Raw genomic sequence first — 26,051 nt, 5'->3', positions numbered from 1 at the left:
AATGATTTACTTCAAATTGAATTTAATTGAGTCTTAAATGTTTTGAAGCTCATCTCGAATGCGATTTCTGTTTCTCTTCATGGATGCCTCCTATTTAATTGGATTAATTAACATATTACTAATACGTTAATTAACTTTACAACTACTGTCACTTCAAAGCTTGTATGGTATTAGCTTTGAAGTGACAGCGGCTGGAAAGTCAGGGCAGACCCAACCGAGAAGCAACTGCTTTGGTCCTCGCCGCCACTGGGAGGCCCCTAAACTTAGTCATCGTGCCATTTTATGTGACAATCGTGGCAGCCTCCGGCTGCCTGTGTATATTTGCTTTTCCCAGCAAGAGAGGTGGCAGGGATTTGGAATATCAATATCATAGATGATAAACTGACTGATGTTCTACTAGGCAGCATGGTGACCCAGTGTTGAGGCATGTCTGCCTCACAGTTCCGAGTTTCGGCGTTTAACTTTTGACTCTGAGCCTGGCAGAGCCAATTTATTTGTGAGTCACTTAAACGAGTTCTTCACTGACTCAATCTGGGAACGCTCCACTGCAACAACTTGTACAAGCCTACCTACCAAATTTTATTTTGACCACCCCTCATAAATATTCGAAAACTCTCTCAAAGAAGGATTTTTGCTTGTCAGAGCGACCAGGTCAAACTTTTGAAAGTGACGTCAGGATTCCCCACTTGTCCAATCCGAGGACAGGAAGCCAAATTCATGTGCAGTACATAATTTAACCTGAAGAAAGCACCATACAGACGGCTTTCACCAAATATGCACTAAAATGTCAAATTAATGACCAGGTAATGTAGACAGCATTACTGGACACCCATTTATACAGTTTATCAGGAAAAGAAAAAGTTGATTTTGGTGTGGGTTACACCTACACTGAAGTAAAAAGGTACAGAGAGCAACAGAGAAGTATTGGCCTGACACTGCAGAAGATACGATATGTGATAAGCTAAAGCTTCCCAATACTGTTCACATTTTATATATGTATAAAACGCAAGACACCGAATTCAAATAATCAGGATTGTTATCAGACTTCTTCAGAGCTTGCTGATGAATTGATCCTTTCAATCAAGTGCGTTGGAGGAGGGAGACATCTACTGTAAAACATGCAAGACTGCGGCCTTTGAGGACTGGAGCCTGATATCCCTGTCTTAGTATATTAAGTCACGCCATAAACTTGCTTTGCTCATCATTATTTCAGAAAGAAGATTTAGGAACTTGCAGCAAGGCCTATATCGTGCTTTTGGGGGAGGGAGCAGTTTTGAAGACTTTTCATTTGAAAGCCTGTGAACAGTTTTTACCTGACACTTATGCGCAGTGCATTCGAACAGAATTATTATTTTGGAAATTTCGTTTTCCCATTTTGAAACGCAGCATTAATGTTCAAATTGCGCACAATGTTGCAGTGATTTAGAATACTATTACGTATGCTTTTGGAGAATCAGATCAGTCTAATTTTTAACAATCATAAGGTACTTCATTTGTTAGAGCCTTTTTGTTGTAAAAAGTTTGAGAACCACTTTTTTATTTAACAAATCAAAAAGGTAAAGAAGGTGGCACGTGACGTCACACGCCCTTCTCTCTCCTCGCGCGCGGCGCTCCGCTCCTGCGCATCTTCTCAGTGAGGAACCTCTCCACACATGCTGTGCGTCAAATTTTCAAAAATATTTTATTTACTTAGTTAATGTTTACCAGCACTCGGTTATTCCATCGATTGCTGTCGTAGATGTCACGCACACTAAGATGAATCATGACAGGTACGCGCGCTCAATTGGGTCAGCTGTCTGTGAAGACTAAGACCGACGCGCACAATTAAGGTGGTGTCGAAAACAAACAGGCTGGCTCATTCATTTGGCTCCGAGAAAGAAGCTTAGTGAGAAGCAAGGAGGAAGAACTGTGGAACTAACAGCCGGAGATGCGACATGAGTAACATCAGTGATGGAGTTGGAGGGCTTCTGCCCCTCTGGAACTTCAATGGTGAGTCTGAAACATTTCAAATTCTGCCCTTTAACTCTTCAGTGCGGTCCAATGATGACAAGTCGTCCAAATGTTGTCATTGTTGTTGTTGTTGCACGCGTGTCATTTCCTTCTACAATCATGCACGTATCGGAGCCACGGACCACTTGCGAAATATAATCATATGATACGAAAGATGCGTCGAATAATCACCTTGTCCAAGATAATTCTATTCATGTCATTCATTGAGGGAACTAAAACATTGACAAGTGTCTTTGCGATGTAGGAAAATTGCATTGTACCGTTGCAAACTACAAGCCCAACATATTTAACGTTGTTAAAACAAAGGCATACTTCACTGGCAAGTTCAGCACAAAAAAAAAAAAAACAGGACAGACAGACAGTCGTATATTGTGAATATTGTATAACTGATTTTCCACTAATTCTCAGTGAAGTTCTGGTCTTTGTCTTTGCCTAAACGGAAGGGTAGTTGGAGTCGTCCCTAATGATTCTTAACCATTGTGTCAGAAGAGATCCTTGGATGTGTCAATTCCATTATCCTGATCTACTTGATCATTTTAGATTTATTTTATTTTGCATAATCTGTATTTCTTTATCTAAACCAGTGAACAATCCAATGTTTCTTTTTCACTAGGTGGCAGAAATTATTTAAGTATACTGTATGGCATTTTCCCCGCTACCTGAGTGGAATAGGGACAAATCCCTGCCACAAAAACCGAAACTCCAAAGTTTGTGCCTCTAATCAAATCCCGTCATATGAGTTCACTGTGTGCTACATAACCAAATCTAATATTAGCATGGTTTCCAACTGTGGATTATGAATTACTTTTTCCGGACTGAGAAAAACTGTGGCTACTGCTAACACTTGTTCTGTTCAACTATGTGAAGAGAGAAGATACACGGGTGAGTTCAAGTAATAATATTAAAATTACAAAACCTCCAAGCACATTTATGTCAGCAAGTATGAATATCGCAGAGTCGACAAGAAATCTGTTAGTGATGCTAATTAACAGTCAATTTGCAATTTTCATGAAAATCTTGAGGGAGGGTCGCATGGGGCTTTCCTTTTGAAACAGGAAAAAAATAAAAATCTGTGGATATGTGCGGACCAAACCGCAAGTATGCCGAGGTCCACTGTAGAAAATTGTCTGAAATTGAGGTACAAGTCAAGCATTAATTTGAAGATCTTCTGATTTCCCCTTTTTTTGTGTCCCCTTGGAAACATTGAACGCTCTATATTTGTTGACAGCAGTGTTGTTTTTCGAGCAGAAGCCTGATACTGCACTCAAACGTGGCAATATAAACCTTGGCGATTGGAGATTTGGTTCATCTCTCTGCGCCATGCTTGGAAAACATATGACTTGGCTTCATAGAGGTTGGGAAACACGACTTGAGGCAACACATGAAAGGGATGATGAAAAATGTTCTCCACATTTTTTCTTCTCCCCCAGCACAACTAATGCACTCCTCCCTATCCTCGTCCTCCCTCAGCTCCTACTTCACTTGTTCCTAATTTTATTCCATTTTCATCTTTGTTCCTGATAAGAACACATCCCAGTTGCGGGATTAATAAGGAGGTCTGGCTCTGGTTGATCTGATAACATTTTGGTGTCGTTTGCATTGTCCGAAGGCATAGCGATAGGCAGCACAGTGGACAAGTGGTTAGCACACATGCCTCACAGTTCTGAGATCTAGGTTGAAATCTGGGCTTTGGCCTTCCTGTATGGAATTTGCATGTGGAGGTGGTGTACCTCACCTCTTGCTCAAGGACAGTTGGGATCAGCTTCAGCAACTCTGAACAGGATAAGCCGTCTTCAAAATGGATGGATGGATGGATGGTAATGATTATGTTCATACTTTACTTCCATCTTGGTTATCTAGCAAAACATTTGAATTGAGTTGCTCTGACATTTGTTACATCGGGGTTATGTTGTGTAGCAACTGTGGGGGATGTGGGTGTTGCAACACCCACATTTTTCCTGTCGTTGTTCAGTTTTAGTCATCCACCTCACCAACCAAACAACCGAACACGCACACTCAGGTGCGTGGCACACACTTTTTACTGTTTCCTTGGCCTCTTGAAGCCTTGTGGCAAAATTAATCTCATATTTGATAGCAAACTAAAGAGGGCGCAATTAATCCAGGTGCTGGAAGAGAATTTACAACACACATAAAAAATACAGTGAAACTTTGATTTATGAGTTTAATACAAGATCATGACTCAATTTACTCTTATATCCTATCAACTCTCCCCATGGAAATTATTTGAAATGACAATAATCAGTTCTCCTCGCATAAAACTGCCCAAATAGCACTGACAAATAATTTTTAAAACATAATAAAATGCCATAAAAGAACAACGAGAAGAATGAGAGAAGATTAAATTAACACGCGTGCACGCACACACATGCACACACACGCACGCACACACACACACAGTAGTGCAGAGGACCCCCGCTCTTCGCTGAGTTTAGGGACACAGCCTGACTGCCATGGGAATTAAAAAAAATGCAATAAGCAAATGTTTACATGAACAAGTGGGGGATTGTAGGTCCCCCCAACAAAAAAAATCTGTTGATGGAACAAACGAATGCCATTTCCATTCATTCTAATATGGAAAGATAATTTGTGTTTTACAAGCATGGCCACAGCACAATTTAAACTACTGTCCAGTATCTCAAGGTAAGCAATATAAAGGTTGGCAGCCAAGGTGGAAAGCACAGGGCTGCAAATTTGAGGATTAGCTGCAATCAAGAAAAGCAAATTTCAAGCCTAGGATATTTCGTATAATCATCTCGGGAATATCCACAGGCCTGACAGCTGATCGAATAAAGGTGATTGTGAAGAGAGCATGGGTGATTGAGATTTGACACTTACAAGGAATGGAGAGTAAAGCTTGTCACTTATGATAACGTTTGATTGAAATTGGACTAATATCTAGGATATTTGTGCTATGGGAACAACCTCTGTAGTTGATGCTCTTAAATATGGGCATAGTGACTGTTTGTAGTGGCAAACAAAATTGTGGGAGACGTGCTGGGGAACACAAATATGGAAAATGCTATAACCGTGGAGGGAAATATACTCTGTTTACTGGGGTTGTTTAGCCAATAAGGACTCCAAGGCGTTGCAAGCCGATTAAAATGTCAGAGGTTGTAACATTCGCTTAAGCCGTCAAAGAAGTAAATGGGCAAATGGAGCAAATAAATAACCAATGTAGAGTATAACAAGGCATGTGAGGGATGCTGCAAATTAATAATCATTAATGAATAATTCAAAAAGAGCTTATATTGCTTATTGGAGCTGGTAATAAATTGTTCAGCACAGAGAGGAAAACAGTTAAAGCAGCATTTTTAATCTTTTCATGCAAGTAAACACACTGGCGCCTTAGCGATACTAGTTTAATTCCTTCTGTGACCGCACTCACATCTCAAAACGTCATCATCATTCCCCAATAAAATACATGGAAATATTGTTACTGTCTCCCATGAGCGCCCCTCCAAAATAACAGGGGAAAAAATGAAATGTGTTTTTTAAAGGGGAAAATAGCACTCTGTAAAATTGTACATTATCAAAACATGTATGAATAAATGAATTAAATAGAAGGTAAGAAAATTATACAGTTTGTGCAGCATGGTGACTTCATTTCGGGTTCTTCTAGTTTGTGTCCAAATATTGTTGAAGCCATTACAATACAGCCAAGGGTTATGAATATCTTTGATTTTTCATTGTACAGTGGTTAGTTTTCATGGCACTTTGACTTTTGTTTTTTAGTTTGAGTTTTTTAATTACTATTGTTTTTTTAAAAATGCATCATTTAACTTTTGTTTTTTAGTATCTTTTGTTATGATTAATATCTTTTTTATTACAAATGCATTCTTTTAATTTCGTTTTAATTTTATTTTAATATATGGAGCAGTGCAAGACAAAAAAAAGTTATGGTTAAAAAAAAGGTTAGATTATTATGTAACAAAGTAAACTTCATTTCCCAATTAACTGTTCATCCTTCTTTCTTCTGAAAGGCTGCAACAATCCCAAAATAAATGAAATAAACCCTGAAAGCTTGTGCAAGCATGTTATAAATTTACAAAGATGAAAATAAACCAAGAAATATAGTTTCATTTGTTTTGAAAATTCAAAATGTAGTTCAAACTAGTCATTAATTTTCAAAGGCAAATGTAATGATGACCAAGATAAAAAATGGCACCAGAGGCATCATTGTTCTGCTCCAGCCAAATAAGCTCTCTCAAACGACCACGATTGAAAATGAGGACAAGGATTAGGTCATTTCCTTCGCCAACACACGTGCATGCCTCATGTGAAAGTGAGAGCGTTGCCATCACCTCTGCCCACCTGTAGTTATGAGGTGATCTTCCATCGTGTTTCATGCTGGAATGACCTCATTTCCGAGAATGCCGCTGTTCACGTCACATGTAATTTGCTAATCTTCATCGATTTCCCTGTGTGGGAATGCTTTAGCTGCAGATGTTGTTCAAGAACTAAATGGCTGCCCTGGAATGTTAAGTTTGGGGATAAAATGATGCTTACACGGCTGATATTTTATTCATTGCCATACCCATCATTAATTTAATTAAAACCTACAGACTCGTTTTGCCGCATGCAGAAAATGGTCATCAGCTGTAAATTCTGATTGCATCTGCACTGCACAATATTTGTTTGTGGTACCTGACACCCAAAGTGGCAAAAAAAACCTCACACCCCCTGCAAAAAATACTTTCCCCTAATTTTTATGTGGTTTTTTTTTTTTACTTAACCTCTATTTTAATAAAATTTAGTATCACGTAAAGATACATTAAAAGTCTACTGAAGTACAATAACAAAGTATGTGTATTCAACAATTCGGTTGGTCTGATATAACTGATATTTTAGTTCACATATAGTTCAAATTACCAATAACACAAGAAATTACAAAAGCAAACTATAACCTACCGTATTTTTCGGACTATAAGTCGCGGTTTTTTTTCATAGTTTGGGTGGGGGGGGTGACTTATACTCAGGAGCGACTTATATGTGAGGTTTTTCACAAATTTTTACCTGATCATTAACACATTACTTACTTACTAGAATATGATCACTTCACATGTTATTTTCACTTCAAACCGTATGACGGCACACTATGGCTATGGAATAATTGGAGCCTCACTGACTAGTTCCATTCACTGACTTCCGGAGTCGGGATATTTAATGATTTGGAGTGACACAGATGATTCGATAAACTTGTTATTTATGTTATAGTTATTTGACATATAGTTTATTTAGAGTAGCAAGGTGTATGTTGTTAGGTTTCAGTAGTTTCCGATTGGGGAGGGGAGTTTCAAGGGTTAGGGTTCCAAAGTAGGGTAAGGGTTAGGGTTTGGGTTAGGGTTTCAAAGTAAGGTTAGGTGTTAGGGTTAGGGATGGGGTTAGGGTTTCACAGTAGGGTTAGTGTTTAGGGTTAGAGCTAGGGTTAGGGTCGGGGTTAGAGCTAGGGTTAGGGGTTAGGGTTAAAGTGATCAATGATCAAAAGCCAAGTTGAAGTAGCCGACTGGTTAGTGACATGGGCTTCTGACCTGCAAGAACCTGGTTCAAACCCAGGGAAGGAGATGAATGTCCTTTTACAACTGAAGGCTAGCTTCATACACACATAAGTGTACGCATATTCAAACAAGGTTGGGGACCACTGATCTATACTGTTCGCGCGTGAGCTGATCCATAAAACCATATATGTACCGTGCCTTCCATGCAATTCTTATGAAGGTTCCATAGTGTAGTGGTTAGTGCTCTGGACACTCAACCTAGTGGCATGGGTTCAATGCCCAATGCAACCTTGTTTTTCTTTTCTTTACCTTGTGTAGTGTACCTATCATAGAGTCCATGAGATGTACCTAATCACAGGCCACTTCATTAGGGAAAAAAACTTAAGTGAAAGTGAAAAGTGCCACCACGGCCCTCACCCCCACCTCCTGATTGGCTGTTTGATCTGTGACGTCACTTGGACACTCCATTAGGTACACCGCCAATTTAAAGTGTACCAAATAACAGGCCCCTTTATTGGGGATATATCATGGTCAAAGGTCACAGGTGTGAAGCTCTAGTCCTCGGGGCCGTGTTCCAACATGTTTTCCAAGATTCCCTCGTTAAGTGCACCTGCGTGAAAAGTTTTTGGTCATTTTCACGTTCTGCAGGAGCTAAAACTTTTCTCGCAGGTGCACTTAACGAGGGAATCACACGGACACTCCATTAGGTACACCGCCATTTTTAAGTGTACCTAATAACAGGCCACTTTATTAGGGAAATATTATGGTCAAAGGTCACAGGTGTCAAGCTTTAGTCCTTGGGGCCGCATTCCAACATGTTTTCCAAGAGTCCCTCGTTAAGTGCACCTGCGTGAAAAGTTTTTGGTCATTTTCACGTTCTACAGGAGCTAAAACTTTTCACGCAGGTGCACTTAACGAGGGAATCACAGGGACACTCCATTAGGTACATCGCCATTTTCAAGTGTACCTAATAACAGGCCACTTTATTAGGGAAACATCATGGTCTAAGGTCACAGGTGTCAAGCTCTAGTCCTCGGGGCCGCATTCCAACATGTTTTCCAAGATTCCCTCGTTAAACGCACCTGCGTGAAAAGATTTTGGTCATTTTCACGTTCTGTAGTAGCTAAAACTTTTCACGCAGGTGCACTTAACGAGGGAATCACTTGGACACTCCATTAGGTACACCGCCATTTCCAAGTGTACCTAATAACATGCCACTTTATTAGTGAAATATCATGGTCAAAGGTCACAGGTGTAGAGCTCTAGTCCTCGGGGCCGCATTCCAACATGTTTTCCAAGATTCACCTCGTTAAACGCACCTGCGTGAAAAGATTTTGGTCATTTTCACGTTCTGTCGGAGCTAAAACTTTTCACGCAGGTGCACTTAACGAGGGAATCACTTGGACACTGCATTAGGTACACCGCCATTTCCAAGTGTACCTAATAACAGGCCACTTTATTAGTGAAATATCATGGTCACAGGTGTAGAGCTCTAGTCCTCAGGGCCGCATTCCAACATGTTTTAAAAGATTTCCAAGGCACGGTACATATATGGTTTTATGGAGCAGATCACACCAATAGTATAGATCAGTGGTCCCCAACCTTGTTTGCATACGTGTACACTTAAATGTGTGTACGAAACGAGATTTCAGTTGTAATAGGACATTCAGATACACATTCACGCCTGGGATCGAACCGGGCTCTTACAGGTTGGTAGCCTGTGTCACTAACCAGTCAGCTATTTCAACCTGGCTTTCATCTATTGTAAATCTTAACCCTAACCCTAGCTCTAACCCTAACCATAGCCAACTAACCCGTAACCCTAGCTCTAACCCTAATCCTAGCTCTACTGGATTTCACTCCGCCCCCTCGGTAGTGGGTGTGATCCATTGGTTTGCTCCGCCAACTTGGAGGCGGGGCCACCTTACGTATTTACACATAAATACTTTTGTATTTGCATGCATATGCATACAAAGCGAGGTTCCAATTCTAAAAGAACATTTAGGTATATGCTTACCTCTGGGACCAAACCAAGGTCTAACCGATCAAGAGCCCATGTAACTAACCAGTCGGCTATTTCAACCTGGCAAACCCTAGCCGTCTGCACTCTTTTGTACTAATGATGTGCATTTCAGTCACACTTTAGAATCGGTTCACTGAAAAGATTTGTTCAAAAGAATCATTCACCGAATCGTTCGCTACACGTTCTTATTTATTTATTTATTCTTTTTGTTTTATTTTACCTTCGTGTAGTGTACCTATTGAAGTGTCCATGAGGTGTACCTAATTACAGGCCATGTCATTAGAGAAAAATCTTAAGTGAAATTGAAAAGTGCCACACCCGCCCTCACCCCCACCTCCTGATTGTACTCCGGAGCGACTTTTAGTCCGAAAAATGTGATATATAAACTGTAAAAAAGTAAAAGGTATCATTTGCACACAGAACAGAAAAAACGTGTTGCATTTTTAATATATATCTATTTTCCGCAAATCATTGAGGATAAGTTTGTCAAATTGTGCCTTGTGAGTGACTGGTAACCAGTCCTTAGAGTTCTCACCATGGAATAGGTTCCAATGAGGACAAACGGTATTGAAAATGGAGGATGGAGGATGGAGGACATGTTCCTACGGAGTAAAAAGTTTCCAGTTCCTTTGAGCTTGAGAGTATAGTGCGCAGACAAGTAAGTGTATTTCTACAAAGATCACGGAGTCATCAGAGCATTCCCCCTTTTTTTTGTCATTGTACTCGAAATAGTAGTTTTGGGTGGGAGGCCCAACACTTGGGAGAGCCAACTGTTGGTACACAAGCACTTTAAGTCAATTTTCCATAAATGTTCCATAATTACTAACCCTAGGACACTTTGTACAGTGTGATATTAAATGTGATTTTAAAGGGGAAAATTAGTAGTGGTGATCATTTGACCATAGAGCAGATCCATTTGATTTTCATTACTTTCTATGGGAGGTTTGGCACTGGTTAACACATCTGCTTCAGGTGCAGGGTTTGATTGCGGCTCCAGCCTTCCTGTCTGGAGTTTGCATGTTCTCCCCTTGCCGGTGGGGGTTTCCTCTAGGTACTCTGGTTTCCTGACACATTCCAAAGAGATAGGCCGATTGACAGCTCCAGTTTGCCTGTAAGTGAGAGTGTGAACGCTTGTTTGTCTAAGCAATTGGCTGGGCAAAACATAAAGTAACATTAATAGAGTTGATAATAGTATGGAAGAGAAACCTCATTGTGAACATATCAAGGAGAACATCTAATTTGAAAGCATGCACACGATCCACATAGGGCAGCGTTGGCGTCACACTGTGCAATATGGATTGGTAATGCTATGATGTGCTCTGCTGGAGTGGAGCAGATGCTGGGGGACCCGCAGTATTTACGTCTTCAAGAAAGAGGGAGAGCTCGGGGTAAAATCTGACCCTCCTTGATGACTTCTCTGTATATGAAAAATCCATACTCTTCAAATTCTGATTTGTTCTCCAAAGTATTGCACTTACTTACAAAAAAATAAGAATGTGTGAAATGTGAAACTGAGCTTGCCTAAAGATAAAGTGAATTGAAGAGATTATAATGATTAATGTATGACAGTTTGAAAGCCCATCCCCCACATATTTTCTTTCATCGTCATGATCTCATCTTTGATCTTGAAGAGGAAAAAAAAATCCCATATTTCAGAATGCATAAGCGTTTCGGGACTGAGAAAAATAAAGTCTTCAAAATAGCTGTAGGAACTGCCAGTTGTTTGTCTGACCTTGAATTTGTTTTGGTACATTTTTTATTTAACTTTTATGTTACATTCTAATTGAATCATTATACTAGACAAGCAAAAAGTATTCAGCAAAATATATGAATTATACATATATTATTGCCATAGTATAAATATTTTTATGATTATTAAGTCATTTGTTGACATGCAGTTTTAAAATATTAAAACTGCATAATATAAACTTTAGTAATAAACCCATTTAGGCTTACTGTATTTAAAGTTGCTTATGGTGACGGTACTTGGGCAACTAAGTATTTTTTTAGGTAGTGCTTGGTATAAAAAGTTTGAAAAGCACTGTTCAGTGAACAAAATATTTGACTGACAAAGCAAGAACTCTCGCGATTCATATTTAAAAGTGTCCAATCCAAACTGTTTAATCTTTCTTTTGCTTTTTCAACTGAGCGCCGTCTCTTTCGAGATTATTAATCAAAGCAAGTTAATTTTGAATAATTATAATCTTGCTTGAGCATGTATTTAAAAAAAAGAGAACTGCTAATCTTGAAGCGAGCATTGGTCCCATCTTTGTGACAGCTTTCTACTTTAATACAAAATGCTTGAAGGGATTTGTTTTTCTGCTCTTTGTCATTTTTGGCATTCTTTTTTGAAAGCCCAACACTACTGAACCAAACATTGTCCATGTGATTCGTAAGGCTGTCCTTTATGGTTCTTTAGCCAGTGAGCAAAACAAAACGTGCTTTCAGAGCTTTTCGCTGTATAATTCTTTCAGTTTGGGTTTGCATCATGGCCAATGCAGAGGATTGCAAGCGGTCCCTTAAGGCCTTTAGCTCAAATGTGGCTCCAGAAACTCCATTCCAACACCATATTCAGTTGATCTGAATTCTAATCTGAACTATAAATACCCTTAATTGCAATCATTGCGCAGATTCGCATCTACTACGCTTGTGCAAATAGACACAAAATGTGTAAACCGCCCATGGAAGACCAAGACAAGTGAGGGACAACCCTGATGTGGTTGGTCAAATGAAAGCTGGAAGTCAAGTTACCACTGGAATTTTTTTCTAATGACAAGCCTTGGCTCAAAGCGAGGGAAACCCCGCTGTTATGTATGAAACCGTGGTAATCAATTCTATTCCAGTTTTCTGGTGTTGTCAACCACTGTATGGCCATTGTAATGGATCTTGGTTCCAGTGACTCCCCCTTCTCCCACAGGGCAAAACTCATTTTCGTGGCCCATTTTCCATTTTGCATGTATAGAAATGACTTCCGACAGTCAATCTTTTGGTTCCCCACAAACATTGCTCAGAAGACATCTCCGTGTTCCTAACGCTGTGCTGCTCTTATTCAAGACACGGCAGACTACCGTGTTGAAATCAGGAGTAAGGTGCTTTATATTTGCGTTTGTATAATTCATTGAAAGTGTAAGCCTGCTCTTCTTCAAGTGTGGAGCCAACGGTTGGGAACATGTTTCTAGTAATGCGCTAAAAAAAAATACAAATGCGTCACTTTTGGTCTCGTTCTCATTTTTTATGAGCTGAACTCAAAGCTCTGAGACTTTTCCTACCAGCACAGAAGTTGTGTCTCTCTCAAGTCTTTGCAAATCTGTCAAAATGTGTGTTAGTGAGCATTTCTCCTCTGCTGAGATAATCCATCCACCTCGCAAGATGCTAATTAGACAGCATGACAGGTGTCTCTATGGTAAAAGGCATCTATAAAATGAAAACTTTACTGTGTCAAGGCAGCCCAGGGATGATTAAATTCCCATTAATAAATCCCTTTTCCTAAAGGTGAGACATAACAACTATGACATCCAACCTCATCGCTATAAAACTGACCCAAGACAGATAAGCTACATTAAATTCACAGTTCAGTTAATCAATAGCTGCTCAAACATCTTCATGTTAGTTATGCATTTCATTGAGAGACATTAAAGTGAAAGACAATACAGAGACTGGTTTTGGATCTCTTGAATATGTGATTGTGAATATTAGTAGCTATAGCTAACTAATGCAAGTAAGGCTTGTGTGGAAAGCGACTAAGATATGGTGTGACCGAGCCAGATTGTATGACTTGACTTGCATAACCCAAATAACAACTGGACTTCATTTCCTTCAAATTTAGTGAGACCCCGACTTGATTTGCTTGAGCTTTGCCACAGTAAATTGGGATTTGCTTGAAATATAAAATTGAACACTCTGATGACTTGCACATATGTGATACATATTCCCAATTTCTAATAAAATCGAGTTGTTGTAGCTGCATTTTTTGATTTGGAAATGAATCTCATAACCCAACCACAACATGGCGACAACGGATATAGAGCTTTCCTGTATCCCATGCCAACAGACAAATAATTCCTAGCTCATTTTTTGTATGCTCCAGTCTCAGTTGTTCAGTCAACCTAATCTCCAGCAGCAGGGACAGCAACAGAAGCAGGCAGCTGGCCTATTGATGCATTTCAAAGTGACAAGCAAGAGATAATCTTTCTTGGGAGGTGCTGAAGGCCCAACTCCATGGAGGGTAAATGGATCAACAGTCATCATTAGGCGGAGACGCTCTCTCTTTTGGGATGTGAGATTAAAATGTTGCTATGGTTCTAGTAATTTACAACATAAATATGTGTATTCATGCTCCCCCAAAAATTCAACTGTTGCAATAGTTCTGCACCTCATCACGAGGTAAACGTCTGTGTTGACATGGTTATCAATATTGTGGTCAATCTACTGCCAATATGAATAAAATAAAAAGCCATTTGCCATAAAAACCGTATGCCGGCTTGATAAAAAAAAAAAAAAAAAAAATACACTGAAGGTGCTTTGTGGTTCCATCTATTGCAACATCATTCCATTTACATAAATCTCAGCTGTTGTGCAAACACAACAATGGGCTAATATTTTGCTCCAGGAATAACTGTTCGAACGAAAAGGTGCTGTTAATTTTAGGGAAGATTAACAGGGTCGCCGTGAATTGGTGGTCATCTCTCAACGCAGAGGTTCTGGGTTCGATCCCTGGCCATTGTGAAGCATTCTTGAGCAAAATATTGAACCCTTAGTTGAAATGAAGTGTAAAGCGCTTTCAGGGCCTTAGCAGGTATAAAAATACCAGACAAGTATTTACCAAAAGTGGCCTGTGTCAAAAAATGTGAATCTCAAGAGGTCTTTGTCATAGAATGAATAAAAATGTCTTAATGGAGTGTTATGCTATTGTGTGAATGCAGAGGTTAAACTATCACCACGTGGCAACAAAAAGCTTTGAACATCTCACAGATTATCTTTTCTCAATAGATTGGACCTCAACATAGCTCGTTCAACATGCGGAAATGTATTTTTTTTTTTCAGGGAAAGTATCATTTTTAATTCCTGAGGCTATTGTACAATGCAACAATAAAATGATGTTTATGGCGAGTGGCAATTACGGTGTCATGTTTGTCAAATGTACCAGCACATGCTTGCGTAGCTGTGGACTGAAATATAAAAAAATGAACACCCAAGGGAAGGTCTCTGAAGTATGTATAGGATTCAAGCACTACAGATGCAGTCTCTGGCATACGTTTCATTACGACCCCATGTCCCTGCATCATACATCAAAAAACATATTCAATTAGAAAAGTCATTCATCTTATTGAAAGCACAGCTACCTTTTAAGATTTGTAGTTGTTGATTTAAACAGTGTGTTATTTTTCAATTTCCATTCATTTTAAATTAATTTCACGAATGACTAGTTAGCAATCTTTGTGTACAACCAGAAAATAGCACCGGAAAATATTCAGAGGATTATTTTTGACCATTTTTAAACCAAATTTGATATATGATTTTTCACTCATTCAAATTTGGAAGGATTATTCGCATTCATTGATCATTTATGCCTGAACATGTTCCTCTGCATTAAAATTCTCCCCCTAATACTGCTGGGAATATTAATGAAAGGAAGTGATTGACAACAATAGCACTCGAGAACAAAAAAAACCCTGTCCCAAACGACTTGCACAGTCTGTTCTTTGTCTTTTCATTAGGCAAAGAACAAACAAACGGGGAGAGGAGGACACTTCAGAGCGACTTCTGCAATATGTTGAACTATGCTGAGCAGTAATTGTCGCATTCAGTAAATTGCTGACTGCATCATTTGCATACAGAACTTGGAATGTCAGTTTGACTTTTAGAGAGTGCAAACAGAGGTTTTTTTCTTTCCAGCGACTGTGCAGTAAAGATAATGCATGCATGAGTTTCCTTCTTGTGCGGAATTGCTGAGAAAAGCATTCACACTAATGCTTTGGAATTTGACTTATTTCTAAAACTCTTTTCCACCTAATCTATCGCGAGTGATCGAGGCATTGTTAAATCATACATCCTCACAAACATTAACAACAACCACAGAAAACCAGAACATGATGCACTACTGAATAATTCTCCTGAATGTGTATTAAGAAATATAATGAAAAAAATGGAGTCGGTGTTTATAAAAGTAGTCCCCGACCACTCTCCCCCAACCCGCATTACCCTCTGCTTGCCATCTCCTGCTGACTTTGTTCGGCACTTTTCAAGCATTGGCTGAATGTTATCATGGGAAACCAGTCTCATTGTTAAATTGCTTGGAATAACTTGAGTCAGCATGTTCCAGGGAAAAAAGGAAATGGTACGCTGTGTATTGCTACTTGCTTTTACTTCAAAGCGCCAAGTGAATATATTTATTTTTTCATTTTGTGTTTTTTTTCCTGCACTGGTGCACTGGTTTATATGAGCTTTCCTTGTATGTGTTATTAGCCACATTAGCCATCACACAATAAAAAATTAAGCGATGCTGCAACACCGTTTGAGCCTGCTGAGGTTGTGCATCTTTAAACAGCTGGTAACCCGTTGCACATATCATCATCACCCCTTGTGTGGCATTCTGCATGTCAGTTATGCAAATCCAATGGAAAGAGGTTGCAACAAAGGCTGGAAAAGCATTTCAAATGAAGAAAGCAACAATCTAACAAAGTCCTTTGGGTCGCGAGCTTGATTTTTGCAAGTAAGGTTTTTGTCACCAAATATTGAATATTATTTACTTTTAATTAATGTAATAATGGTCTCTTGCATTTTCTTTGCGTTTAGCTTCAAGCAAAATTGAATTGAAATGAATTGAACTCCCACTTTTCTTTAGTGACATCATTGCCGGATGGCAAGTATTGCCGAGTCTCTTGCGTGAAACTACAACAAACTTCGTTGGTGGCCTGTTGCTCTAAATATTACTGCCATACGGATTACGTGTAACCAATCTTCCTTTTCTTAATGGTTGGCCAGGTGTCTCACTCGAATAGAAATGTTTCTAAGAACACAATCAAAGAGCTCCTGGTTCAAGTCTGAATCTATCACTTCAAGATACTTCAATGACACCAATTACTACTTTCTGGCACCATCTTCTGGCATTCTTAAAAGAGCACAAAAAATTTTACAGCATGTGGCTAAGTATAGGTTTATCCATTGTTTATTGTGGTGTCTGCTATCTATGTTTCTTCGAAAAGCCTTGTGTTATGGTCTTTATGTTCAATGGACTATCTTGCTTTCTCTCTTGCTCCAGGATCCTCATTCAACAAGTCCAGCGACCTGTTGGCCAACGCATCGTGCAATGTGTCCACAAATGATTCGATATTCTGCTCGACGGCAGTCGACAACACGGGAGCTACAAGTCCATACAAGGCGGTGGAAATGTTTTTTATCGCCCTAGTTACTGGCTCGCTGAGCTTCGTTACCGTCACAGGGAACATTTTAGTCATGTTGTCTATCAAAGTCAACCGTCACTTACAAACTGTCAACAACTATTTCTTGTTCTCGTTGGCATGCGCCGACCTGATCATCGGTGCGTTCAGCATGAATTTATACACCGTTTACATCATTGTGGGATACTGGCCCCTCGGGCCCGTGGTCTGCGACCTGTGGCTTGCTTTAGATTACGTAGTGTCCAACGCGTCAGTGATGAACCTGTTGATTATCAGTTTTGATCGCTACTTCTGCGTGACCAAGCCCCTCTCGTACCCCACGAGAAGGACCACTAAGATGGCGGGGTTGATGATCGCAGCTGCCTGGATCTTATCCTTCATCCTTTGGGCCCCTGCCATCTTGTTCTGGCAATTCATCGTTGGGCAGAGGACAGTGCCACCTGGAGAGTGCTACATTCAGGTACAAAGTTTCTCTTTTTTGGAGGCTATGAAATTGCCTCTAATTAAATCTGTACATCACAACTCCGAACAAGCGTGAATGCAAAGTGCAGATGGTGAAGTCCTCAGGAGGCTGTGAACTGTATGAAATCTTCTGGAGCGCTTCTCGGCAAATGACTGCACACACAGATCAAATCCTAACACCTGCACGAATTAATCTTACAGTCCTAATTAGTCCTAGAAAATGTCTAAATAATACTAGGAAAGAATGAAAACAGATTTTCTTATTCTATACACAATTATTATTAATTTATGTATTAGTAATTGAAAGTCAGTCTTGGGAGAATGACTTTGGAAAATGGTAGGCATACAGCATTACAAAATGACATTTGTAACCTTTAGAGAATTAAGTCATAATACATCATACAGTTTCACACACCCTCAACAGTTCTTATCTTAGTTGCTTGTAATATTGATTTTTTTATTCTTTATGGTTTCAAACTAGGGTTTCAAACTCGGGCTAGGGTTTCAAACTAGGGTTAGGGTTTCATACTAGGGTTTAAAACTGGGGTTAGGGTTTGAAACTAGGTTTAGGGTTTGAAACTAGGGTTTGAAACTAGGGTTAGGATTTCAAACTAGGGTTAGTGTTTCAAACTAGGGTTTAAAACTAGGGTTAAGGTGTTAGACCAGGTTTTCAAACTAGGGTTACGGTTTTATACTAGGGTTTAAAACGGGGGTTAGGGTTTCAAACTAGGGTTAGGGTTTCAGACTAGGGTTTCAAACTAGGGTTAATGTTTCATACTAGGGTTTAACACTGGGGTTGGGGTTTCAAACTAGGGTTTAAAACTAGGGTTAGGGTTTCAAACTCAGGTTAGGGTTTTAATTCAGCAGACAGTGTGAATGAGCATTTCCGGCAAAGAAATGTCCCACTTGGATGACTTCTGCCACAAATACAATCAAATAAATCCAGGTGCTACTGTTACACCTCCTAAACACCGATTTACCAGCAGTGGCTTGGAACTGTTGCGATCCAGTGAAGGTTTTGACATTGAAACATGGCGTATTATAGACTTTTTTTCATAAAACTTCTTAGTAATATGCTTGAATGGTTATTTCCCCAAAGCAAAGAGATGATGTTTCTTGTCAATGTGTCTCATAGGGTATTTTATGCGTCTCTTTGACTATAACCCTTTACAAGAAAAGGTATTTCATTTCCACAGGGTGAAAACTATGCCTTTGTGTCTCTGCACAGTTCCTGTCGAACCCTGCGGTGACATTTGGCACAGCTATAGCGGCTTTCTATCTTCCAGTCATAATTATGACCGTGCTGTACATTCACATCTCTCTGGCATCCAGGAGCAGGGTTTCCAAACATAAACCCGACAAGAAGGAGAAAAAAGGCTCAAAGTAAAATCCAAATTTGATGAAATGTCTGAGAATATTTGTCTGTATTTATTCATCATACTGCATATTTTCCAGAGCGCCAAGCGTGACTAAGAGCCACATCCTCAAGCAGAACAACAACAATGAAACCAGTCCTCAGAACAGCCCCCGCATGACCCCCAAGCTTAGTTTGGACTCAACAACCACTGTTGATGAGGCTGTGAAGAACGGCAGGGTGGGTGCAGCCAAACCAGATGGGCAACAGCTACCCGCCCAACCCAGTCCTGCGCTCACGACACAGGTTTGTCTGTCTGTCTATCTCTTACCTCACAAAAGTGAGTACTACAGGAAATAGGTTCCTTATGAGCAAATAATGTGTGTTAAAAAACGCTGACATTCTTTGACCACTAAAAGAAGAAGATACTTAATACATTTTATTTGTAGAACGCTATTAAGTGTCTAGCGACACTTTACATGTTAGTGAAAAAAAATTGCAAAACGGCTAACAGAAAAAAAAATAGTAAAACACACCCGTTGGAATAAATGATATGAAATTAGGGAGAGAAATAAGTCAGTAGGGGAGGGCTGAAAATGGCTATGTGATGAAAGCAGAGCAAAACAGGAGCGTTTAATGTCTGTTGTTGGCCGGCTGCCCATTGAAGGGCAAATACGCCACTCTGTTTGGCTCATACGTGTGTAAATTTCATCATTTACTTGTCATATTAAATGGCCTCAGCAGCCATGAACCTCGCTGCATGGCACTCGAGAAGCAGGGGTTAGAATTGTCCTCACACGCCTTCATATTGGCCGACTAGGTGAGATCAGCAGTCTAACTTTTGTCTTGGTATGATCAGAGAATTTGTGAAAGTAGGTTTTTATTGTTGTGCTTTGTGGTTATTCTTCCTGTTTTTGTCCAGCCATCCATTTTCTATTCCGCTTGTCCTCATTAGACATTATTATGCCCTGCTATAATAATAATAATTGGCTGCTGCAGCCGGGGCCGCATCTGTGGTGGCGGTATAATGAATCCCACTAACCCTAACAATAACAAACTTGATTGTTTTTATTTTGTACAAATGTGATACATATTTGTAGCGGTCATCTCATTTCATCTGGGTAGCCTGCCTTCCTGCAAAGGTGTAGCAATGCGGATCTTGCCTACAACGGATTCATACTAACACACTCATTTGTTTCTGTCCCAACTGATTGGTGTACACTAGACTGGTCACCAGAATTTTTCAGAATTTGGAGGTGGCTATTGGCCATGGATCCCTCAAGAATATATTCGCCTCTGCAAAAAGCAGAAGCTGCAGCATATGTTTCATAAATTACACCCATTCAAGGAGCAGAAATGGAGCACTATTTGCTGAAAATATCATTTTCATATTCATCAGCGTTATGAATAGAACTTTCATCCTGACTTTAGCTGTAAGTAGTTTGTAAATTAATGTCCCCAAATGTTGTAACAAAATAGCTCCGCACCCTTTGTTCCCCTTTATTGCGTTCATCTGGGCTGACTTTCACATCAATATAATGAGTCACAAAACTCCTCACATCAAACAACTCTTCCGGTATCATCAACCCCCACCCCCCAAAACTAACATAAAAAACATACCAAAAAGTAGGCTATGTGGTGTAGGCACGTGTTATCTGTTCTTGTGATATATAATTATTTCACAAGTTACGCAATGTCAGTCTCTGCTTGTGGACAAGCTTACGTTGTTGAAATATTGTATTTTCTCTGTCACCGCTGCTCTAATGTGCACAGGTGACAAAGCCTTTTTCAAAATCACCCAGCAGCAGACTATCTCAACACAAATATTCACATTTAGTCATTTGTCTTGGTCAGCGGAGCCTTTTAACAGGGTTGAGCGTGTTGTTTGTTGCTGTCGGCTTTGGTGTTTGTCATGTTTGGGGGTTACTTGACATTTTGTTTGGTGGAAATTAATGATAGGTTGAGTTGTGCTGTCTCTTGTAGCAGAGGGATTAAGTGCCATCTGGCAAGGAGTCAAAATGTATTCTCGGGAAAGTTCTCTGCAACGTTAGCATTCCGGTTCGGGAGCCTTCCTCTACTACTTCTTTCTTTTATTGAACGTGTTTGACAGATGTCAACAAGTATTAGCACCAACTACAACCTGTTACTTCAAACAGCAACCTGTGTGAGTGGTCATGCCATGGCTCTTAGTAAAGTGTAGAAGCGCTTCAATTGTTATCTTTGACTGTCAGTCACGTGCACATAAGACAACTTGTGGAGTAGAAATCTATCTGGACAACTAGCCTTTGATATATTTTTGTGTCTATCTCATCTAGGAGGAAAAGGAGAGCTCCAATGATTCGTCCACAGCTTTCATTCCCCCGACAGAACCAAAGGCCAACAATGATGCGATACCTGAGGTAAGCATTTACATTTTTGCTTCTTGCTATTTTCTTTCTTGTTTTTTTTTTAGTGATGTTCTATCTTTATCACGGTGTCCTACAAATCAGGCAAAGCTGCTTTACCCATGTCAAAACCAGCTTAGATTTTCATTGTCCAAATGTTAGTCTCAAACTGTAGAAATCTGGTAGAGATGTACTCCCTAAAGACAAAGTTGCAAAAAAACATTTCTTGTTCTTGTTTTCCGCCAGGCTCCAACTAATTCTAACCCAGTTCCAGCAAGTCCAACAAATCCTTCCATATCCAAAATCAATGCCACTTCAAGGTGGTCCAAGATAAAGATCGTTACCAAGCAAGCAGGGGATGAATGCATCACAGCAATCGAGATCGTTCCGCCCGTGGAGGGAGTCGAGAGACGTTCGATCCCGATCAGCCGGCCCAGAACAGTCGCTAGGAAGTTTGCGAGCATCGCTCGGAGTCAAGTCAAGCGAAAACGACAAATGGCCGCCAGGGAAAAGAAAGTATGTTGGGGGCGGGGGCTGAAGTGAAGTTGAAATTGCATTGGCCACTAATGAGGTCAAATATTTTACGGCTGATAACAGAACAGAGTCAAATACTAAATGATTGCCTGCTTTAGTATTCAGGGTGCTGGCCCAAAAGTAATAATGTTAATATTGCTAGCACACCATCAGTTGAACCTTTTTGTACAAAAGCTATCAAGAGAAGCACTTAGAAGAATAATGAAAGATATAATTTCAAAAAAATGTGCACACGAGGTGACAGTTCAATTTCGATTTTATGGCTTGTGTAAGATGCGTCTGAATAATTCTCTTTAGGAGAGGTCATGTATGCATACATGAACAGGCAATTATCTTCTGCCTCGTGCAACTGCCCCCGCCCCAAGAAATACTGCTTTGTGAAAAAAATGAAAAAACGTATCCCCATGCTTTTTTTCTGTCAGTAATATAATTTGGCGCAAAAATGTCTGCCTAAAAGATCCTCCAATTTAAGGCGAAAGTATTTTGTATATGAGACGAACAATTCTCTTGATGTGTTTTGTGCCTGTATATGAGCAGTGGACAGGCAAAATATCCTGGAAGTTTGAAAGTTGCTTTAAACTTGACATCTCATGAAATACATTTCTATTTCTTTAAGTTTTATCTGGTAGCTCTGCAAACAAGCAGCCTTTGATAGTGCTCACTGGAATGAACTGCAAAACTTTCTTCTTACTTCCCTCTAGCCCATTAAGTGAGACCAACACTGCTCGCCTGGGGAGAAGAAATGATTAAAAGCCTTCTTTACTCATTTTATTTCATGATCTCTGCTCTCCTCTTAGGTGACCAAAACTATCTTTGCCATCTTGCTGGCTTTCATCATTACTTGGACCCCATACAACGTGATGGTGCTGATCTCCACCTTCTGCCAGTCATGCGTTCCCGACACCGTGTGGGCCATCGGCTACTGGCTGTGCTACGTCAACTCCACCATCAACCCGGCTTGTTACGCTCTGTGCAACGCCACCTTCAAAAAGACTTTCAAGAACCTACTGCTGTGCCAATATAAAAACATTGGCACAAGATGAGTTGGAAGGCTACAGGGAAAGACGAGAGGGTCGGTCGGAATGAATGGATGGAGGTATTTGAAAGACGTGGAGATTTTTATGTTGCAAATAAAAGAAAATTAAGCCCACAAGCCCCCAAAATGATTCATCAAATCTGCTGTGGGGGGAGCAAGAAGGACATACGTATTGGTAAAATGATGGAGGGTTATATTTGAATGATGAGTGTAAAATACGGAGAGGAACAACATGGATTGTGGATGAATGAATGAATGAATGAATGAATGAATGAATGAATGAATGAATGAATGAATGAATGAATGAATGAATGAATGAATGAATGAATGAATGAATGAATGATGGACATTGTCGGAATGAATGCAATGAACGGGATAGACGGATGAATAGATGATGACGAGATGATCACTTTAGCTGACCAAAGATGTTCCCACTATTCTTCATTATTCTTCTAAGATTCCACTCTTCTTTCTAGGAGATTCTATTTACAATCATTTTCTAATATCTTTATTCCGCTAAAGCCAACACGCTAGGTGTGAAAAGTGAGGATTAACTTCAATCAGTTAGGGCAAAAGTCCAAGAAACTGTGACCTGTGCGGTCAAGAAACACCACTCCAGAATTTCATTAAAGATACTATGCTCAGTGATGGGGATGCATGAAGCTTCTCTCCGTAAATCAGGTTAGATCGCCTCCAGCGTCCCTGTGACTCTAAACTGGTATAGAAAATGGATGATGGATCTTCTATTTTGCTGCTTACTTTGCTAGTACGCTATGATTCATCAGTTTCAGTTGCAAAATGTGTTGTTGTTTTTTTCCATTCAAATAACCTGCAAAGTGAATTCAGACATTTGGTATACATGTTTGAAGATAATTTCAGGAAACAGAAAAAAATAGACAATCATTATTCCCAATCTGGCAGGTCTCAATACTTAAATCCTCTCAATATATATGAAACAGTCCTGCAATGTCAACACAATAGCTGCTCAGTCTTGCAATGACTGTAGTTGTTTAGGAGACTCACTAGTTGGAGTAGGAGTCAGGTCCTTCTAGGTGAAGAAGACCCAGCTGGTGAAGTGAAAAGCCATTTTACCTCTTCTTTTTTTTTCAGTGGAGCATGCTTTTGTCTGAAACTGGTGTGGTCGTTGTTTTCCCGTGTACAGCGCATGCACTTTTTTATGATCCAACAATGCATTGTGAATTGTGGTTTTCCTTCTTGTCAGTAAACATTCAACCGTATCAATTATCTCTCATCAAACATAAAATAGGATCTACTGAGCATATACGCCTTTATACATGCTGTTCTTAATTGCTCGGTGTCTGCTCAACTGTTATTAGCTGCTATAATTGCAAGATTTTATTGACAACAGCATTTATTTTTTTCAAATCAAAACAGTGTTGTAAATTCCTGTATATAAATTCTTTGATTAGGCTCCTCCGGGAAACTATCAAGAAACATGAAACATGCAGAATAACTTGGAACACTGTATTTATGATAAATGGAAGGGAGAAAATAATCAATGCATCAATCATTTCCTCCACTTTGGAAATATCTATACATACTATATACATACATTCTATTTAAATATCTGATTTCCCAAAAGCAAAGTTAGAGAATTGTACTTGACCAATTTATGTTGAATTAATCATAGAGTAAGCACAACATATTTTCTATTTTCTCCAGCACTCCACTTCTATGGGTGATGAGTGTTTTTGACTCCAATCATTACCTCACCATTGAGACAAGTGTGCGTTATGTAACCCAGTCAGCTTCATAACTGGGATACTAAAATCCAAATGTTTTGGTTTTGTAATATTTAGAGAAATTATATGGATGTGTGGATCACTGACGTTTACATCGCATTGCACAATCAATGGATACCCGGACTCAAACTAGATGTTATGAAACACACCATTTGTTCAAGGTGTTCAGTTTGACCCACAGGATTACAATATCGAAAACGTAATTAAAGAAAAATTAAATAGCTAGAGTCTGTCTGGCACTATGCCAGTTTAGAGGGAAAACGCTGGCTTAAAGACCTTTCTGTCAGCCGGCTAAGATAAACATACGCATCGATGTTCATGACATAAATTTTCTACAGCGCTCCAACTCATTAGGCTAGAAGTAATAGAAGTACACTCTGGGCTGGTCGCAAGCCAACCCGAGGAGGGATCCAAAGCCCAGGGGCCGGGTAGTAGGTTTCATTTGGACGTAATGGTTGAGGTTCAATTATGCTATACAACTTGATGTTCTCTAACAAGAGGCCGAACAGCAAAATTCACAAAAGTTTGTTCAAGCAATCCATTTGCAAGGACATCCACCTTTATGCCTTTCGGCGTCTCTCCCCGTGTTTCCGTATCTGCGTTGCAACCTCCTTGTATTCTAAGTTCGTTCTAAAATTTCACTAAAAAGTCCATTTTTTTTCGAGTGGCTCTTATCAAAATCCTGTGTATGACATTGTGGCAGCGTGTACTTGTAGATGCTGCAGCTTACATTGCTGCTCCGTGCTTTTCATTAAGAAGAATATATGTTAGTGGTGTTTGTAAGCTCACCGTCAGCCCTTGGAGGCTCCCAAAACAGCTTACACAGAACTAAGACTTTTGTGTCAGCTTTCATGAGCTTTACACCGGAGGAAATAGGAATGGATAAACTCCACCGTGTTTACGTTTGCCAGCTCACTCCCGATCAAGACAGGCTGCACGACTGAGTGACTGCTTCCCTGTTTGTTCTTGTTTTTACCTGCAAGTATTTCCCCCACTGTCTCTCCTCTACTCGGGGAGTGAGAAGACTTTGGTTCTCCCTTGTTGTCTTTGGCTGCTAAATCGCAAACACAAGCTGCACTATGTGGCACGACTGCGACATTTTCTACCTTGGCTGAGCCTGCGATGGGCAAACACCACGCCGAGGAAACTCATTCCCATCGCTTGTATTTTTAACAATCTTGTGTATCCTTTGTTCTTTTTGTGTTTGATTAAAAAACAAAAAAAATAACCAGTCACTTGTGTTTTGGATTTTCCATGCCAAATCAAAAATGGAAAGAACAAATGACACTTGGATTTTATACCATTGTCCCTTTGGCCACTCACTAAACTAACTTGTAAATTTAAAAAAGCTTTGCCTTTTTTCTTATTAGGATGCCTCGTCAATCCATCTGTTGGTTACATGTTGGGTCTTCATATAGTTTTAAATATTAAACAAAAAAGATGAACTGTGAGGGCACACTTTACAGTAAAATGTAAAAAGCGTAAATTCATTTAACAACATTGATACAGTCGGTAAAGAACTTAACTGCTGCTCTTTGTGATTGATGCGTAATGTACTGCTATAAAAAA

At 39.7% G+C, this 26,051-nt stretch overlaps 1 protein-coding gene across 1 annotated transcript; it reads left to right on the top strand.

Annotated features, from left to right (window-relative positions):
* The first annotated feature begins 1,789 nt into the window (after positions 1-1,789).
* On the top strand, positions 1,790-24,080 carry chrm4a (cholinergic receptor, muscarinic 4a). Its single transcript, XM_061271804.1, has 7 exons — positions 1,790-1,989; positions 16,811-17,409; positions 18,640-18,794; positions 18,867-19,071; positions 21,081-21,164; positions 21,396-21,665; positions 22,481-24,080. The coding sequence occupies exons 1-7, from the start codon at positions 1,935-1,937 to the stop codon at positions 22,724-22,726; spliced, it is 1,614 nt and encodes a 537-aa protein (XP_061127788.1). The 5' UTR covers positions 1,790-1,934; the 3' UTR covers positions 22,727-24,080.
* Positions 24,081-26,051: the final 1,971 nt, after the last annotated feature.

The sequence above is a fragment of the Syngnathus typhle genome, linkage group LG2 (assembly GCF_033458585.1).
Source record: "Syngnathus typhle isolate RoL2023-S1 ecotype Sweden linkage group LG2, RoL_Styp_1.0, whole genome shotgun sequence".
NCBI classification, from domain to species: Eukaryota; Metazoa; Chordata; class Actinopteri; order Syngnathiformes; family Syngnathidae; genus Syngnathus; species Syngnathus typhle.
The sequence above is the reverse complement of the archived record's forward strand: the minus strand, read 5'-3'. Positions and strand labels throughout refer to the sequence as shown.